This window comes from Coccinella septempunctata, chromosome 8 (assembly GCF_907165205.1).
Source record: "Coccinella septempunctata chromosome 8, icCocSept1.1, whole genome shotgun sequence".
Classification (NCBI taxonomy): domain Eukaryota; kingdom Metazoa; phylum Arthropoda; class Insecta; order Coleoptera; family Coccinellidae; genus Coccinella; species Coccinella septempunctata.
Genome location: NC_058196.1, coordinates 5,745,488 through 5,765,159, shown reverse-complemented (window position 1 = coordinate 5,765,159; position 19,672 = coordinate 5,745,488). Strand labels below are relative to the sequence as shown.

Here is a 19,672-nt window from a genome sequence, read left to right as displayed (position 1 = left end):
ACTGTAAATCATGATCGATTTAAGATAGAACTTCCTACGATTCTCCCGAGTTTGATCTACAATTAAATCGATGTCTAACTAGATTTATCTTTCTCTAATAGCCATAGTTTCCCTCTGTTGGAAAAACAAAGAGGAGAACATATCCCATCAATCACACAAAAACCGATGGTAATCTTGACATCGGACCTTTCCCGCTGAGAAGTCAATAAAAAGTAATTTCGGAGTTGAAATGGGTTCTAATTCAGAGATCCAGCGAACCGGGTGCGGCCAATTGCAGTACACTAATTAAGGCGTGTGAATCCTGTTTCCTAAAACGATACCTGCGGACCCCTAGAAATGGTGTGCTGTTGACATTTAATATGGCTTGTCAAATGATCGGAAGTGCCGCCCATTCGAAGAATTCAAATCGTTTGCAACATCAAGATTACTTGAATTGGCCATTCACTCCATCAACATATGACTTGATATTTGTGATATTTTTCTTTTAACTATGTATTATACTCTTCTGAACTTTTAATTTATTTTTCTTCATTCTACTTCCATATGATTTATTTTCAAGTGACAATCAACGAAGGTAATAGCACGATGAATAAATATCTATCATCTACGGCTCGCCCTCCAGCTATAGAGCTCCAGTATTCGAGAGAGCTGCATGGAGGTTTGCCGCGGGTTTCACAAAACTTTGATTGCAGTCACTCGATTTCCGAAACGAGATCTCTGGATCCTTTTCATTTCGAATATATTGAAAAAGTAGCAATTCAGTATCATTTAATGGACGTATGTAGATCTACATTTGATGAGAGAATGAAATTCTGAATGCTCATGAGTGAGCAATCGATTGAAACCTAATTGACTTTTATCCGTCAACTAAGCATTGATTCCCTAATTAGGCTTTGTGAGACCAGGTCTAAGTTCTTCTTCTATCGATGATTTTCGTCCAATACATTCCTTGCGCAGGTTAGCAGAAGCCTGCTTTCTCTTCTCCACAGAATCTACACTCGTCAGTTTCTGGTAAACCCATTCTCATAATATGCTACCTAAGAGACAATGCTCTGTTAGAAAGCTAGGAGCCATTACTTATATTTAATGAGATTCGAATACATCTAGGATCTTACATTTTCCATTCCAAAGGATTTCTCATTTGGTTTCTTCCTGCACCAGAAATTCTTTCTTATAGGTACATTTTACTGTTTCTGTATACCACAGAAAGGTTTTGGAACAGTAAGATGCGTTTGTGCTTCCTTTCTGGATAGTGGACCTCATCGTTTGCTTTGCTTCAGAGTGATCAGTAACCCAGACTGGAAAGACCATGTTGCTCTTGCCTACTTCGTTAAGTTTCCTTAGGCACCTCCATATCAGCTTTGAGTAGTTGCAGTGCTTGCCTACGGTATCAAAATGGGTCACTATGTTACATCTTCGATAGTTTCTTTCCAGTTTTATTTTTACGCATAGTTCGATTGGAAGTATTTTTGTCTGCAGAGTACTCGAAAAGAATCCTAACTATGCTGTAAACTTGGTGTTTGCCCTTGTATATTTCAGTGCCAGCCCCCCTCGTAGATATTTTATCATCCGTGTACCATTTGATATTATTAATTTCGAAATATTTCACATAGCATCGTGTCGGATTTCTTCTATCTGTTTACTTCTTCATTCATTATTAGGAAGGTTCGCTGATGAGATTTACTTGTTTAGAAAGGTCCAGAAATTCTGAATTTTCATTCTCTCATAATCTGTAACTTCCCTGGATATTCAAAGAATTGCCTCATTGGGTACCCTATATCTATTACTAGATGTGAAGGGTTGAGATCTTTGTAGCCCTCATGGACCCCAAGTGCTCTAGTTGGTCACGTTCTCTTAGGTCCATTGATGCACGTACCTGCAGATAAGCAAACCTTGTACCTTCTTGAGTGTAAAAACAAAATGCCATAGTGATTGGACCAGAGTTACCGACATATCTTGCTTTTGGTATAGGAATACCAGATGTAATGGACATCGCGATATTGAAAAATATATCTCGAGAATTTTCGATTAAACTTTGGAAGATGGAACCTCAAACCACAATCCCATGGAATTGACAATTGGAGAAGAACCAAGAGAAAAACTGATGGAAATGAGAAAATATACCAAATGGGGTAAATACAGCCGTTTAATACAATCGGAATTAACAGAAATTCCAACAATAAGCACTCCAGAGGATCTGGAATGTGCGGTTGATAAACTGGAACAGCTTATATTGAAAGCTTACAAAAAGAGCACGAGATGAGTGAAGAGACCAGCACCAAGTCATCTGCACGGCGATACGTCTAAAGAAGTAAAATATCTTATACGAGAAAATAGAAGACTCAGAAGAATATATCGGATGAATAAAAATGATCTGAATAGATCGAACCTCAACCGCCATAGCCAAGACCCTGAAAGATCTAAGAACAGATGGAACAAAAGGGTTCAAGAACTGATTACAATTGATCATTCTGCATGGAGAATGCAAAAAAGGCTACGAGGAGAAAAGACTAAAATTTCACCCCTACACGAAGAAAGGGGAATGGCGTATACCAATACTGATAAGGCAGATCCATTGGCGGACTCGATCGAATGAGAATCGAGAATAAATTTGAGGATAGACGACGATAATGAAGATTTGAAAGAACTGGTTGAAGAAAATGATGAAGAAATGGATGAATTACTAGCGGATGCCAAAATAGAAAAACCAACATCGCCAAATGAAATCAGGAAAATAATTAGAAGTTTGAAGAAGAGGAAAGCTCCCGGAAGCGATAAAATAACGAATGTTATGTTGATGAAATTACCTAGAAAAGGTATTTCTGCTCTAACAAATATCGCGAATGGAATTATGAGGACAGAACACTACCCATAAAAATGGAAAACAGCAGAAGTCATAATGTTCAATAAACTTCAACAATTGAGAGAAAAAGTTCCCACAAAACTACAGACCGATAAGTCTATTGTCGTAGTAGTAGAAAGAATTATAGCCAAGAGGCTAAATGAGGAAATCGAAAATCTGAAACTAATACCACCAGAACAGTTCGGATTCAGAAGAGAGCATTCAACAGAGCAACAATTATTAAGGCTCACAAAATACATTACAGAGGGATTTCAAAATAAACAAGCTACAGGTCTTGTTTTAATAAACGTCGCCAGAGCATTCGACAGAGTATGGCATGATTTATATATTAGATGAGATGTGCTGGATATTCGATCAAAATATGCAAGTTGATCCGGAAATATCTCAAAAATAGAAGATTTTACGTGAAAGTAGAAGGAGAATGCTCCACAACAAGAGAAATAGAGGCTTGAGTACCCCAAGGGTCGGTACTTGGGCCACTTCTGTACAACATATACATTCACGATATTCCGAAGAATCCAAGAACCATGCTAACGTTATATGCTGACGACACAGGCATAGCAACTCGACACCGCAACCCAGAAGTAATAGAACGAGTTCTACAAGAAACGATTGACGAAACAAATGACTGGTGCATAAAGTGGAAAATCAAGCTCAATGGACAAAAGAGCCAAGCAATATAACTACAGAAGAGAAGACTGCGACCAACAACGAATCTTGATATCAAACAAGCAATCGACAAAACGAAAGCAGCGATGAATAGACTCCACCCTCTGATAGGAAGAAAAAGCAACATGTCGAAAGAGACAAAATTGAAGATAATCAAATCCGTTGCTAGGCCTCCACTGACTTATGTATCAGTTGCCTGGGGTTTCGCGGCAAAGAGCCATATCAAAAGAATTCAGGCCACTGAAAACAAGCTGCTACGATGTGCAATAGATGCACCTTGGTTTGTCAGGAATAGACAGATTTATAGGGTCCTAAAATGGGAAACCATAACGGAATTCATGAACAGAAAAGCAGAGAAATTATACGAAACAGCGAAAAACCATCCGAATCAAGAACTCAGGAGACTAGTGGACTACAACCCAGAGAAAGACAAAAGGAGAATGCGAATTTACCGAAGGAGGCCAAGAGATCAATTAAGAAAAGATTAAAATGACCGACTAAGAGATGAACGATTTATAGGCAAATGTCCGGACTCAATATTCAAGAAGCAGTTAAGGGTTTTTAGTGGATCTCGAGCTCAGAAGAGTCCCACACTTGTTCCTCCTCAGGAGAGGGTGGTTCATCTGACTTGCAGATTTTCCCCCTGCTACACAAAAAGAAAATTTGTTTGAGTGTTTTTCTCGTGCTCATTTGCTCTGCTTTAGCAAACCAGACTGCTGACCCATATGTTATTAATGGTCTCAGCATCATGACTTGCATCCATTGCAGTAATTCAAGTTGGGTACAGACAAGCTCCGAATACCGTCGCGAACCGAATCGCGTACACCGTCGGTCGCGATAAAAAAAATGCAAGGTGCGCTGAGAGAATAACACCCCAGCGAGCACAAACATCCCTGGGATGTTTTGGGATGTTTCGAAAATGTTGGCATGTGGATGTTTCTTTGAAACGTAATATGCACTTCCCAAAGAGGTCTCCAAAGGCTATTGGAAATCTTTATTTGTTCTGATCTGTGCCATCTGTGGCATTTCTTCGTCTACCTACTGAGAGGTACTGTCGTATTGAAAATAATGTAAACGTGTGGATATCTTCTCTTGGCGTCGCATAGTTTGCCTTGGGAGGTTTATTCCAAATAAACAATATACAATTCACCTATTTCATTTTGCCACCATTTCCACTTTCTTCGTAGTTTGGACTGTGGACTGTTCGGAGTTGAAAGTTGATTGGTGATTTGTATAATATTAACTACTTCTGTGTTGGTTTTGATTGTGAATTTAGGATCGATCTCCTCATAGTAACCAAATACAATGAATAAGTAAGTATTACATGAATTAAATGTATAGTATAATGTCCAGAAACATACATATAACCTCAAAAGAATCCGCGCTGCGTAGTTAATATTATTTGTGTATTTGGGACTAGGTATAAGAGATCATTGTATTTTGGTTGGAATAATCGAATGGTATATGGAAGGTTATTATAATTATTCAAGAAATAACTTTATAAAGTTTAAAGCCACATCATCGAGGATTTCAACATTTTTCGATAATTAATCTATCTCTGCCGTTGATAATTCCCAGAATATTTTGTAAGATTACTCTTCCGACGATGATAATGATCATTCATCACTTGTGAATCAAAAAATAATTCAAATTGTCCCAGAAAAGTTCTTGTTTTTGAAAACTACTTTAAATTGTTCCATCTTTAAATACCAGTACAAATAAATAAATAAAATCGTTTCGCAAATCAACCTGGTCAGGAGCTATATACAACTCAAATCTTCCAGATCCTTTCATGCAGCTATTTTTTCTGTTATTTTAATTGGAAAAAATCATCTTAACCTTCATATATTTTGTGAATTAATTGTTTGAATTGTTTTTATATTGTAGATGTGATCCATAAAAAATTCCAAATCACTAGGAAAGTATTCGAACTCTATGCCAAAGATTGGTTTAGGCATATTAGGCAGAGGAGGAGGGACGATAAAATGAAGGGAAAATAAATTTTTCATAAATTTTTTTTCATTTCCCTTTCGGTACATCTAAAATTATATCAGATTGTTTTCTATTATTTCTGTTTTTTTCATGTTAAATGTGATATTTCTTTTTGGTCATTTATGTTTGTTTTATTGAATGTGATATATTTTTTTGTTTGTTCTCCCTTTCTGTAGTATAATATTTATCAATTGTTTTTTGTTGTTCAATTTTTTATGTGAAATGTGATTTCTTTTCCTTCTTTCGTACCTGTTGAAGTATCATTAAAATATTTTTATTCTTATATAGTATTCTGTATATCATTTAAAAACTTTGTAGTTCATTTAAAATAGAATGTGGTATCCTTAAACATTCAAATGAAAGAAAAAAGGCCCCACAAAAGAATTTCATATAAAGTCTTACAAACAGCGATTTCGTGTGCGCAAAGCGCTTTAGAAATGTTCTATTGTGTACATGAAAAGGCTATCAAAAAAAACTTCTGAGTAGTTCTTTTCGTGACATCCCAGGGACATCCATATAATAGCCGCCTGCGGCGGACATTGGCTGTTCTATAAAAGTTCTATTCATGTATGAACAGAACATCGCAGTGGATGTTCAATGTCTCGAAATCTCTTACTTTTAACATCTCTGAGATGTTTTTGTGCTCGCTGGGACCTTTCCACACTGTACATTTTGGCGCTTAATTACCTATTCAATTATATTTATCAATATTTTATAAAGATGTTAGGTAGACAAATACAACTTTAATACAACAGAGAAAACATGATCTACCAAAAATTCTTGCGCACTATGCTATATAGAAGAGATTCATGTGATGACGTAGATGTATCTTGCTAGTTCCGGAATTATGTTAATAAATGTATGTACTCTTGTACTCATATAGTCATCTAGTAATGGTTAAATTTGGTTTCTAATAGAGTCAATAGATAAGTATACGAATATATTTTCTCCAATGTGTTACTACCAACACCACATAGGACACTAAATAATCTCTCCCGTTTCATGCAGATAACAAATAAAATAATATATTTCACTGACTAAATATACAGTTCCTGTGACGTTGTATGACATATATATATATATTATTCATGTTCCATTCGAACATTCATGGGACTACCCAAGAATCATTCTGGAAAATACCCAACTGACTGGAAAATGCAATGAACATTTCTCAACCTCATGAATTAATCATTTCAATTCATCTCGGCAGGAGAGTATCTCATGACCTGTTATGTTACTTTGTGTAATTGGGGAGGGCCAGAAGTTCCACGCTATTTATTTCAGCATTTCTTTCGTTACAGTGCAGCCGATTTTCTGAAGTTTGCAACCAGCGGAATGATGTCATAAATATATGAGTAGTGCGAATAAAATCCCAAGAAAACTGATTTTTTTGGTGAAACTGATTTCGTGAATATCAGTTTCATCTACTTTTATAGAATTCTAGTATTCCTGATGGACTAGCAATATCAAATTTCGACAAGTAGGTCGTTTATAGAATTCGTGATAACTTAAGCGAAAAGCGATACAATATGCTTTCAGATATCGATTAAAATTCAATCTGGAAGGACTCTGCATCTTCAGAAGATTTTTTAAGAATTCGTCAGACGAAGGAGTCTGATTTAGACTTCGTAACGCTACGAAGTTACCATTTTGAAGTTCTATAATACAATATAATATAACAATCATCATCATCAAAAAATTACATACCAGGTCAAAAAAAAAAAATAGGTATATATACACTCTAGTTCTAGAACAAGTCATCTAAGGAATAGACCGTGTTTTCTAAGAGGATCTGCTTCACACCTTTCTTGAATTTTTTCCCTGATAATTCTTTTGGATTCAGGTATCTTACTATGGATTTTTGAGGCCCAGAAGCCTACACCTTGTTGGGAAAATTTCAGGCTGTGGAATGGAATACTGAGCTTGTTCGAGTATTAAAATTATGATATGAGCATGGATGAAAAATGGGCCAGGTTTTCATGGACATATGTGACGCATTCAAGTATATATACTGCTGGTGTGGTTGGAATTCCCCAATTTCGGAAAGGACTGTCTGACTGTTTGGGACTCATGAATATTCTAATAGCCTTTTTCTGGGGAATCAGGAGGTCATGGACTAGTGTTCATGTCAGGCAACAAATTTTTCTGATTTGCTCTTGACAAATTAGTGCAAGAATTCACGCAGGAGCAAATAAAGTATTAAAATTTTTTAATTGATTTTGTATTTTATATTGTGCAGTTTATCATCTGTCGGCAAAAAATAGTACAGAAGATCAAACAAGTATTGAGATGAAAGGAGGGTGTGTCCTTGATGGAAATGAAAATATGTTCTTCGAATATATCCGAATATCAAGTCTCTGGAAAAGTTCATCTGAAGAATTGTGCAGTAGGTTTTTGAAGACTGCTGTACTGTCTGAATAATTTTCTTCTCACTTTACTTGGAAACCAGTCAGGACCAGCCTCCTGTAGTAATTCTTCGATGTCCCTGTTCCCTCGATAATATAGTTTTTTTTGTTGGACATTTTCTCCCTGAAAGTCTTTGCAGGCTGGGGAATACTTTCATTTCCCGATACTGCTAAACCAATGTTTCTCATATTCAAAAAATTTCTCCTTTTTCTATTACGTTCAGACGTTACAGCATCTGTAACGCTCATTTGTAAAATTGCGAATGAGAGTAATTATTATTCCAACAACCGCCTCATCAGCCCAGTGTCCACTGTCTCTGAACAACCTCTGACCAAATTATTCAGTTATCTCGAGAGTTATCTTAATGTGGTAAATTTATGTCAGTGTGTTTTTCTTCCTAGTCGCTCAACTTCGACCCATCTACGATAAAAAAATTTAGCGGTGAACGATTTGACGAAATTTTTGGACGTTGTTGTTCCGATTGGTGTGAAATACTGAGGGGTGACCAAGGGTTTTGAACGACTTATAGACCGTCGCCTTATTCACAAGCTGAAGCTCGTGTGAATTCAAGTTTACTTGCCTACTTGGACCCACTCGTTCCTCACTAACAGAACTCTCAGAGTCAGGGATGGTGGTGCTTTTTCTTCTAACAATATGAAAGTTACAAGCGGAGTCCGAGCAGGTTACAATTCTGGGTATCGTTCTTTTTCTGCTTTACGAGAACATAGGATCTGCCTCTTTCTCTTGATTTGACTACCAAGAAGTAGGTTTTTCGGCCTTACCTTATTGCAAGGGCAACATGATAGTAGATTTTAGAGAAATGGAATTATACTTCGGTATGGCCTTTGACGTCGATATTCCGATTTTTTTGTGGCATGTATACCTTACAAAATATTGAAAACCTGAAGCACACCTGCATACGGTCCGTTCCCAACCCAGAATAAAAACTGTATAATTTTGGGTACATCATATTGGGAAACGAAAATCTTTAGGTGTCTGGGAAAAGAGTAATCGATGAATGAAAACGTATCATGGTTATAAGTTAGTTATTTCCTTGGAAACGAGATGTGCGAGCTTGTTGAGTGCCTGCTTACGAGATTGCTCCCGAAAATCCACTTTTATACTTACCGTTAGAGTGATTTCCGGAAAACCTGGATAATTTTAGCGAAGAGCAGGAAGAGAGATTCACAGACAAGTTTTATAGACAATAAAAGAGCGTTATGAAGGAGGTTGGGTCTACATGATGACCGACTATTATTGGGGCTTGCAACGAAAGGTTGCATTTCATAGTGCTGAATAAAAATTTCAATTTAACATGTACATACTCAATAATATTCTTAGTGAAAACCAAAAAACTGCAGATTGCCAGAACTAAAGCTGTAATTAATTATCCATTATTTTCGAGTTTACCAGAGTCCTGGGCATGTTCAGTAAAAGTACAAAAAATGAGAAAAAAAAAGGTGTTGACCAGTTTTACCGATTTCGTGTTACAAACAATATAGGTACTCTGTCAGCGACCGACGATAAAAAATAGACTACTGTAAGATACGAGTTTGGCTATTTTCCAATAGTATGAATAGAGTATTATTATCCGCTGTTAGAAAATACTAGTTTCGTTTGACCGATCCCCGCTTCTTATCGTTCGTGGGAGAGCATGCATTTTCACACTTGATAGGAAGAAATGGAAGGATAGTCTAAATTTGGATTGATGGGGTAATCAGGTAAGATACATTTGTTAAAAATCTGTCAAATCGGTTAAAGTGTGAATAGTATAAAAAAACAGTTCATTTCGATTATTTCATACAAAAATCAAGTCAATACCTATTTCTGAGGTCTCTATAGCAAATTTAAAATCGACAAAGGTACTTAAAGGCAGTATTTCGAAGTAAATAGTTTTTCATGTTTTCCTTCATAAATTTCTAGCTTATCGCGTTCCATTTCCTTGGTTGTCTGTTATAGCCATGTGACTTCCAGGGTTCTTCTTGGTTTAACATAACTACTTTCTTCTAATAATATTCAATCTGTCGTTTCTCCTAATATATTGGCTTGTTACATCCATGTTTGATAAATCAAGATTGATTTTGGGAATGTGGACCAATGTACTCCTGATGTTATATTCTAAATTTTTATTGACAGCTTTGCTCCTAATCAAAAATTATAGAGTAGAAAGATAGGAAACGCCCTCATATCGCTTGTACTAAAAACCGACTACATTTTGGCCAGTGAAAACACATTTAACTATGAGATGGCGCTGAAAACGTATTGTCAATAACGAAAAACTGTTTAATAACAGTTTTCTGTTCTATAATTCAGGGGCGCGAAATTCGAATTATATTCCTTGTATTGAATTTCAATATTGACCTTGTTGAAACTAGAAAACAAACATCCTGAGCGACAAAACAAAAGGATTTCATCTGAAAATTGTTTGGAATCGATTATTATCAATGAAATACTCTGTTGGATGTGATAAATTTTTATTTGTAATCTATGAAAATTTTCAAAAATTTGAAATTATGGACAACGAATAGAGCTTTGACTAGGATACAAGTGTACATGATTATCTGCTAGAGGAACGTCATAGGTGTTTTTTCTGTGAAAACGTTTTGAATTAAGAAACTGAGTTGAATTTGTACAATTTTTATCAGAAATTGATATAAACCAATATTCAATTTACCGTCATAGTATACACATTTCCGTTACTTACATATTATTCACAACATATTCAGAACCACAATTGAAAAAAACCTAACAGAGGTATACAAGACCTGTATTCAAGCCCGTCAGTATAATTTCTTCATGCTTTTTTATGATTTCCTCATAGTATGGTCTCTTTATGACACAATATACAAATTGATTGACGAATGAACAGAACACTCAAAGAAGGTTTCATAAAATTATGACTTTCCAAACGACAATTTGACAGTCACCCGATTCCCAAATCGAAATCCATAAAACTTTTGCATTTCTGAATATATTGAAGGCAATTGAGAATCTTTGAATGGAGGTATAAAAGTCATAATTTCCCCTAAATGAGCACCTCATGTAAGGGATGCTTCCTGCATGCAACAATTCACGTGGATGAACAGTTCTCAATCGACTTGCAGTAAAATGTTGCACATGGTGTAATCAGTAGCGCTTGCAGGCCTTTACGCCCTGAAAATTTTATCCACTTCGTAGCACTGAAAATAAAAATCAATGAATGACCGAGTCACATGTTACCAGTTAATACTTACATTCCCATTTTCCTTAGTAAAATTCATTTTATTTGATCCACAGTTCTTCACCATACAATAATTTTCGATCGATATTCTGAGGTTTTCGCCAAGAAATTAGACAAAAATTTCAATAATCAGCAACTAGAACGGACTCGAAAAACAAAAGGCGATACGCGGTTGTCTATGGATACGAGAATCAAAACATTCAAAACCTGTTCGATCAAAATGGCCATATGTCTGACAGCTCGCAAAATTTCATATGTCCTTCGAATTAAAATTTTAACCAGTCTTAGAGCCTTAAAAACACATTTGAAACACAGATGGCGCTCACATCACTTTAGTCGCTTCGTTTCCTATCTTTCTACTCTATAATCTTTGCTCCTAATATTATAATGTTGACTTTTGGAATGTGTGACAAATTGTTTCGGGTGATTCAGATGTTATTGTATGTATTCTGTTCTTTCTGAATAATAGTCTCCAGTGGGTTCTTGAGTCAGCTTTTTTTATTGGGCTCTAACAGCTGCCTCATGTCGAGGAGCCGTGCCTGTATGTGTGAAGATATTTCGAGATCTTTAGACCATAGAGCATTTTTGAGTATAATAGTACATTATTAGTATGAAAGGCCTCTTTCTGACTTGATATTTCTGACGTCATATAGCACAAAGCATCGAAGAACACATATGGCACTATATAGTCTGACTTTGAGGTATATATTTCAGGATGTCCGGGAATTTCTCTCGGAGATAGATAGTGCTATCCTGGAGGTGAATAAGACAGTTCAGGATTTTCCTTTTAAGGAAGAGTTTGTTGACTATAAACCAGTTTATTTCGGTTCATACAGTTTCTTTTATCTTCATACTAAAGGACTCTAAATTGGAATTTCTAATTGCTAGTGTTGTGCTGTCAGCACACATGATTATGAGGCAGTGCACATTTTAAGTTAGATCATTTAAAACAGGACGTCCCACAGTGGGCGGCCTATTAGACGTTTATAGAAAACTGATAACAATTTCGACAATTTTGTACTGTTTTGCATGTTGATGTTTTTGACTAAGAACAGGGTACCTATAATATTTTTAGACGCCTGCAACTTCCGGTCATACCGGAAATAACCTACTACTTTTTTATTCAAAATGAAAATGTATTTTTTTTTTATAGCAGGGGGAATCTGCGACCGTGAGAACACGGGGCTCTATCTCTCGCCCAGAGGAACCCATTTCTAGGGAACACTGTGGGGTTACTCACTCTCCTGAGTTCGCGACCCACTAAACCTAACCTGCTTTTTATTGGTTCCGGGCATTTGCCTATAAACCATTTATCCCTTAATCGGTTAATTTCTTCTTGCACATTGTCGTGCTAGGGTTTTCATGTTCGTCCATTTCGGATATCTCTTCTTAGTATAGTTTCAATAATAAGTTTTCGAACTCATTTTAATCTCTCCTCAATTGATCTCGCGGTCTCCTTTTGTAAATTCTCATTCTTCTTCTGTCTTCCTCCGGATCGTAGTCCACTAGTCTCCTGAGTTCTTCGTTTGGATGTTCCTTCGCTGTTTCGAATAACTTTTCAGCTTTCCTCTTCATAAATTCGGTGATGGTTTCCCACTTCAAATCTCGATATATCTGTTTGTTCCTGACAAACCAAGGCGCATCTATGGCACATCGTAGTAGCTTGTTTTCTGTTGCCTGAATTCTTTGTATATGGCTCTTTGCCGTGAATCCCCAAGCACCTGATCCATAAGTCAGTTGCGGTCTAGCAACGGCTTTGATTATTTTCAATTTTGTCTCATTTGACATGTGGCTCTTTCTACTGTAGAGGCATAATATAATTGTGACAGCTTTGTGGTCGAAACATAGATATAGTTTTTAGTTCTATGTAAATAATTAGAATTTAAATTATCACCTATGTGTTAAAAAACAATTCATAAAAAAATATATAAAAGTCACACTGAAGTATTGTATGTTTTCTCTGTATTTCATATTCTAATAATACATTGGTGACCCCGAGGTGCGAAGTAAACTCGCTGAAATGTCGCAAGCTGAATCCCCAAGTGTGGAAGAAAATCAAGTTCCAGAAAACAATCTACCAGAAATCAACAAAATTTCAGTTAAAATTCCACCTTTTTGGTCAGAGAAACCGGAACGTTGGTTTTATCAAATAGATGCTCAATTTAGAATTAATGGTATCAGAAAGGACTCACTGAAATTCGACTATTTAATATCCCAGCTGGAACCTTCCTTAATAGACAATATTTGGGATATAGCAACCGGTTCAAATGATAATAAATATCAGCTTGCCAAAGAAAGATTGACGAGCATATTCGCAGAAAGTGAAGAAAAACGAATAAAGAGATTATTAACAGGGCAAAACCTTGGTGATCTGAAACCAAGTCAACTGTTAAGGAAATTGAAAACTCTAGCAGGTACTGATATATCAGAAAGAGTAATAAAAACCTTGTGGTTGGAAAATCTACCAATCAATATAAAAAATGTAGTGATCACAAGTGAAGAAGGTGTTAATCGTCTTGCAATCATGGCTGATAAAATTTATGAGTTAAACCCACCAAATGAATTGTATGGTATTAAAGGTTCAGGTTCCAATGCAACTAAAAGTACTTCCAATGAACTTGAAAAATTGAGAACAGAAGTAGCGGAACTTACTAAAGCTATCAAACAGTTCAGTATAAGTTATGAAAAAAGACCTACTAGGCGAAGTCTAACCCCTGGGAGAGGCCGAGATAGATCGAAATCAAGACAAAAATTCAATCCAGAAGGAAAATACTGTTATTTTCACTACAGATATGGTAAAAAATGCCGCCCTGAAAAATGTACTGGTCCTTGTGCTTGGAAAAAGCCGGAAAACTCCAGTCAGTAGTGGAAAGTGCAGCAACATCTACTACTGATTCAGTTACTTGCTGCAACTCTCGTTTATTCATGTTAGACAGGAACACGGGTTTGCAATTTTTAGTGGACAGCGGTGCTGACGTATCAATTATTCCATATGGTCAGAAAACTTCAGCACAGGTAAATTCGAACAATGACTTCATCTTGTATGCTGCTAATGGTACTCGGATACCCACCTATGGCATCATAATTATGGAAATCGATTTAGGTCTAAGGCGTGCATTTAGATGGCCTTTCATCATCGCCAAAACCTCAAGAGGCATTCTGGGTGCTGACTTTTTGAAAAAATTCAACCTACTCGTCGATCTGAAGAGACAACAGTTGGTGGATGGCGACACTAAGCTTTGCAGAAAAGGTGAATTGGCGTCCATCACATCAGAAGATGTAGTGAGTACTTTAGTCAGTGAAAAACTTGATAAATTCAGTGTACTATTGAACAATTATTCTGAGTTAACTCGACCAAATTTTCTGCCTAGTAATGTTAAGCACAATGTTAAATAACATGTAACCATATCGTTACAACAGGACAGCCAGTATTTTCGAAACCTAGACGTCTTGATAACCAAAAATTGACTATAGCTAAGAAAGAATTTCAGTTTATGTTGGACAATGGTATTATTCAACCATCAAAGTCACAATGGGCTAGTCCTTTACATTTAGTCAAGAAGAAAGACGGTTCCTGGCGTCCATGTGGAGACTATAGGCGATTGATCGAAAGAACTCTTCCCGATCGATATCCTATTCCTCGAATCGAAGATTTCAATCATATATTGGGTAAAAAACAATTTTTTTCAAAAATTGACCTTCATAAGGCTTATTTCCATATACCAATAGCCGAAGAAGATAGACATAAAACCGCCATTACAACTCCATTCGGGTTATTTGAATTTATAGCTATGCCATTCGGACTACGAAATGCCCCTTCAACATTTCAACGGTTTATTCATGAAGTTTTGGCAGGTTTAGAATTTGTATTTTCTTATATTGATGATATACTTATAGCGTCTACCTCTGAAGAAGAACATATTCTACATTTAAAATTGGTTTTAGATAGACTTTTGAAATACGGTCTTAGAATCAATGTTGCAAAATCACAATTTGGTGTCCACGCAATTGAATTTTTGGGATATTTTATTACTCCAGAAGGATCAAAACCACTGCCAGATAAAGTACATACTATTGTTGACTTGCAACGACCAAAAACAATTCATGAGTTGCGACAGTTTTTAGGCATAATAAATTTTTATAGACCTTTCATTAAAAATGCAGCTCACACCCAAGCAGGCTTAAATGAACTACTAAAGGGTGCGCGTAAAAAAGATAATAGACCGATTATCTGGACACCGAAATTAGAAGAAGATTTCGAAAAATGCAAAGCGGATCTAGCTAATGCAGCATTACTTACTATTCCTGATCCAGAATTGCCGATAGCATTATTTACTGATGCATCAGATTGTGCAGTAGGCGCAGCTTTGCAGCAGTATGGCGGATCAGAGTGGAAACCCTTAGCGTTTTTTTCAAAAAAATTAAATTCAGCGCAGAAGGTTTATAGTACATACGATCGTGAACTGTTAGGTGTGTATTTGGCAGTCAAATATTTCAAACATTTACTTCAAGGTAGAGAATTTGTCATATATACAGACCATAAACCCCTGACTTATGCCTTCCGACAAAAAAATGAAAAGGCAAATTTTAGGCAATTACGGCAGCTCCAATACATATCAGAGTTTACCACTGATATTCAACATATCAGCGGCAACGCTAACTTTTTTTGTTAAAATAGATAGGGTTAAAAAGCCTCTCGGGCCTGTTTATGAAGGTCCATTTTTGGTGATCGAACGTACGGACAAATATTTCAAAATTCAAATGAAAGATAAACAAGATACTATTTCAATCGACAGACTTAAGCCAGCATATTTAATGACAGATGATACGGACGTCACTACTGAATCAGACAGTCATTTACATCCTGATATTTCTAAAGATTTTGCTAGATTTCCGTCAATATCATTTAAGACTACGCGAAGTGGACGACATGTACATTTTCCGGCTCGTTATAGTGATATGGTGTCTACAAAAAGTATATAAGCAAATGTTGTTGTAAAAAGTGTCATTTGTTCATTTATTGTAATTAGCATTTTTGTATATTCGACATTAACATTAGTATCTCGTCACTTGCAATTCATTCTTTCAAATTTATTGCAGCTCCTGGGAGGGGAGTAATGTAGAGGCATAATATAATTGTGACAGTTTTGTGGTCGAAACATAGATATAGTTTTTAGTTCTATGTAAATAATTAGAATTTAAATTATCACCTATGTGTTAAAAAACAATTGATAAAAAAATATATAAAAGTCACACTGAAGTATTGTATGTTTTCTCTGTATTTCATATTCTAATAATACAACACTACCTATCAGCGGGTAGAGCATATTCATCGCTGCCTTGGTTTTGTCAACGGCTTGTTTGATATGGCTTCTCCATGTTAGACCTTTGTCTAGGGTGATACCTAAATATTTCGCTTCGTTTTTCCATTCGATTTCTTCTCCATCTACCTCTAGATTTGTTGTAGTTCTTAGTCTCCTCTTCTGCAGTAATATCGCTTGGCTCTTTTGTCCGTTGAGCTTTATTTTCCATTTAATACACCAGTTATTTATTTCAGCTATAGCTTCTTGTAATATTCCTTCTATGATTTCTGGCTTGCGATGTCGCATTGCGATTCCTGTGTCGTCGGCATATAGTGTCAGCATAGTCCTTGGAGATTTTGGTATATCGTGAATATATATGTTATACAGTAACGGCGCAAGTACTGACCCTTGAGGCACCCCTGCTTCCATATATCTGGTTGTGGAGTTTTCTCCTTCCACTTTCACGTAAAATCTTCTGTTCTTCAAATAATTCCTAATCAACTTGCACAGTTTCATTGAATATCCAGCATATCTCATTTTGTAAATCAATCCTTCACGCCATACTCTGTCGAATGCTCTGGCGACATCTAGTAGTACAAGACCGGTTGCTTGTTTATTTTGGAATACTTCTGTTATGTATTCTGTGAGTCTCAGTAATTGCTGTTCAGTTGAGTGGTCTCTTCTGAATCCGAATTGCCTTGCTGGAATGAGATTCAGATTTTCAGTTTCTTCTGTAAGCCTCCTAGCGATTACCCTTTCTACTACTTTTCCTAGGGCGGACAATAAACTTATCGGCCTGTAGTTTTGGGGGAATTTTTTATCTTTGCCTGGTTTGTTGAACACTATGACTTCTGCAGTTTTCCACTTTTCCGGATAGTGTTCAGTCCTCATTATACCGTTTGCAATATTTGTGAGAGCAGCTATACCTTTTCTAGGTAATTTCTTCAACATAGCATTCGTTATTTTATCACTTCCGGGAGCTTTTCTATTTTTCAAGCTTCTGATTATCTCTTTTATTTCAAATGGAGAAGTTGGTTCTTCTATTTTGTCGTCTACTGGTGGTTCGTCCATTTCTTCTTCGTTGTTCTCTACAAGATCTTCCAGCTCGTCATTATCGTCATCAGGTCTGTAATTTATTCTCGATTCTCTTTCTATCGAGTCCGCCAGTGCTTCTGCTTTATCGATATTCGTATATGCCATTCCTCTTTCTCCGTGGAGAGGTGGTATTTTAGTCTTTTCTCTTCTCAGACATTTTTGCATTTTCCATGCAGAATGATCGATAGTATTTAGTTCTCCTCTTCTCTTCTCTTTTGTTCCATTTATTTGTTATCATGTCCTTCAGGGCATTTTTTAGAACTTGGCTGTGTCGGTTTAGATTTCTCTTATTTATATCTGTTTTGTTGAGCCTGTATGTTTTTCTTAGTCTCCGATTTTCCCTGATGAGATCTTTGATTTCTCTGGGTGTATCACCGTGTGGATGTATCGGTGCTGGTCTCGTTATTTTCTTTGTGCTCTTTTTGTAGGCATCTAGTATATTCTTTTCTAGTTTATCAACTGCTCTTTCTAGGTCTTCCGGTGTGTTGATTGTTGGTATTTCTGTTACTTCCGATTGGCTATATTTCGTCCAATCGGTGTATTCTCTTGTTTGCATTAGTTCTCTTCTTGGCCCTTCTCCTATTGTTAATTCGATGGGGTTGTGGTTAGAGGTTCCGTCCCAGAGGGTCTCTATCGAGAATTCTCTAGTGATATTTTTCATAATTGCGATATCAATTATATCTGGTAATCCATTTCCGAATGCTAGGTACGTTGGTTCTTCAGGTCCAATAACGATAGCTTCATGTTTTTCAGCGAGATCTTTCAGTTTTCTGCCATTTCTGTTTTCCATCCTGCTGTTCCATTCTGGAGATTTGCAATTAAAATCTCTGATGCAGATTTTCTGGTTTGTTCCATCTAGTAAGTTGTTGATTTCTTCTTCCAATAAGTTATTTGGGGGTCTTTTATATGCCGATGTGACTTCGACTCTTTGTCGATTTATTTCAGCAACAATCGTCACTGTTTCTATTTGTGACTCGTCAGATCTTCCTTTGAAATAGTGTTTCAGATCTCGTCTAACCAGTAAGGCAACACCTCCCCCAGTGTTTGCGATTCTGTCACATCTGTATATCTCATAATTTATGATGTTCAATCGCGCATTTGGTTGTATTCTTGTTTCCTGTAAGGCTATAATATCAGGTTTTCTCTCTGATATTATTTCTTCTATCTCGGGTTTTCGAGTTCTGACCCCGTTTATGTTCCAGGAGACTATTTTAAGGGAATTTTTCCTAGTTGTATGTTCCATTATTTCAGTTTACTGAACATTCCTTGGAGTTTTTTCTCCATCTCTCTTTCAATTTTCAACATGATTTTGTTGAAAATGTTTTCAGTAAAAGTGTCTAAATCGTCGGCGGATTCAGAGACTTTTCTGTTTTCTTTTGTTTTGTTGATCGTAGGTTTAGCTTGGGGCATTTTCGGTTGCTCCTTCTTCTGTACTGGTTTGGATACTTCTTTTTTCTTGTCGTCTACTTTGGAGGGGGTGGGCTTCTTTTTCTCCTGGACTTTTTGAGGAACCGTGCTCTGCTGAGCCGATTTCTGGCCTGTTTTCCTCTTCCTTGTAACTAATTTGAATTCGCTACATCCTTTGTAGCTTGCTGGATGGCCTTCTTCGCCGCACAGAACGCATGTGGCATTTCTCTCTTCACCTTTTCTGGTAAGTTCGCAATCTTTTGTGCAATGATTGCCCAAACATTTGACGCATCTGTATGGAAAAAAGCACTTGTTTTGGTCATGTCCGTACCTCTGACATCTGAAGCATTGGCTTGGATTTTCTGCCCTTCTTTTTGGTTCCACTTCAATGCAGACATTGTAGAGGCGTCTTATTTCGAAAATCTCCTTTCTCTGAGTTTTTACCAGGTATAAGGGTATAAACTTTTTGGTTTTATTGGATGTCATTCTGGACACCTCGGCGTCATGGATTCCTTGGACCTTTAGATCATTTTTTATTATATCTAGGTCAGCATCTATTGGGAGATGTCTTATAACTGCATATATCTTTTTCTCTTCCTCCATCTGGTACGTGAAGTACTCCTTACCAATCTGGTCAAAATATTTTGTTATGTTCCTGTAGTCGTCCACAGTCGAGGCTACGATCCTGATCCCGTCTTTTACGACGGTTGCTCTGTT

At 36.6% G+C, this 19,672-nt stretch overlaps 3 protein-coding genes across 3 annotated transcripts in view; 2 read left to right on the top strand and 1 right to left on the bottom strand.

Moving 5' to 3' along the window:
- The window catches only part of LOC123319555 (tachykinin-like peptides receptor 99D), a 709,883-nt gene that overhangs the window by 536,452 nt on the left and 153,759 nt on the right, over positions 1 to 19,672 (bottom strand). The window lies entirely within an intron of this gene.
- Positions 13,171 to 14,016, top strand: LOC123318233. The gene has a single exon (XM_044904849.1). It carries the CDS (start codon positions 13,171 to 13,173, stop codon positions 14,014 to 14,016), a length of 846 nt encoding a protein of 281 aa, XP_044760784.1.
- LOC123318232 lies at positions 14,076 to 14,546 on the top strand. Its single transcript, XM_044904848.1, has one exon. The coding sequence runs from the start codon at positions 14,076 to 14,078 to the stop codon at positions 14,544 to 14,546; it is 471 nt and encodes a 156-aa protein (XP_044760783.1).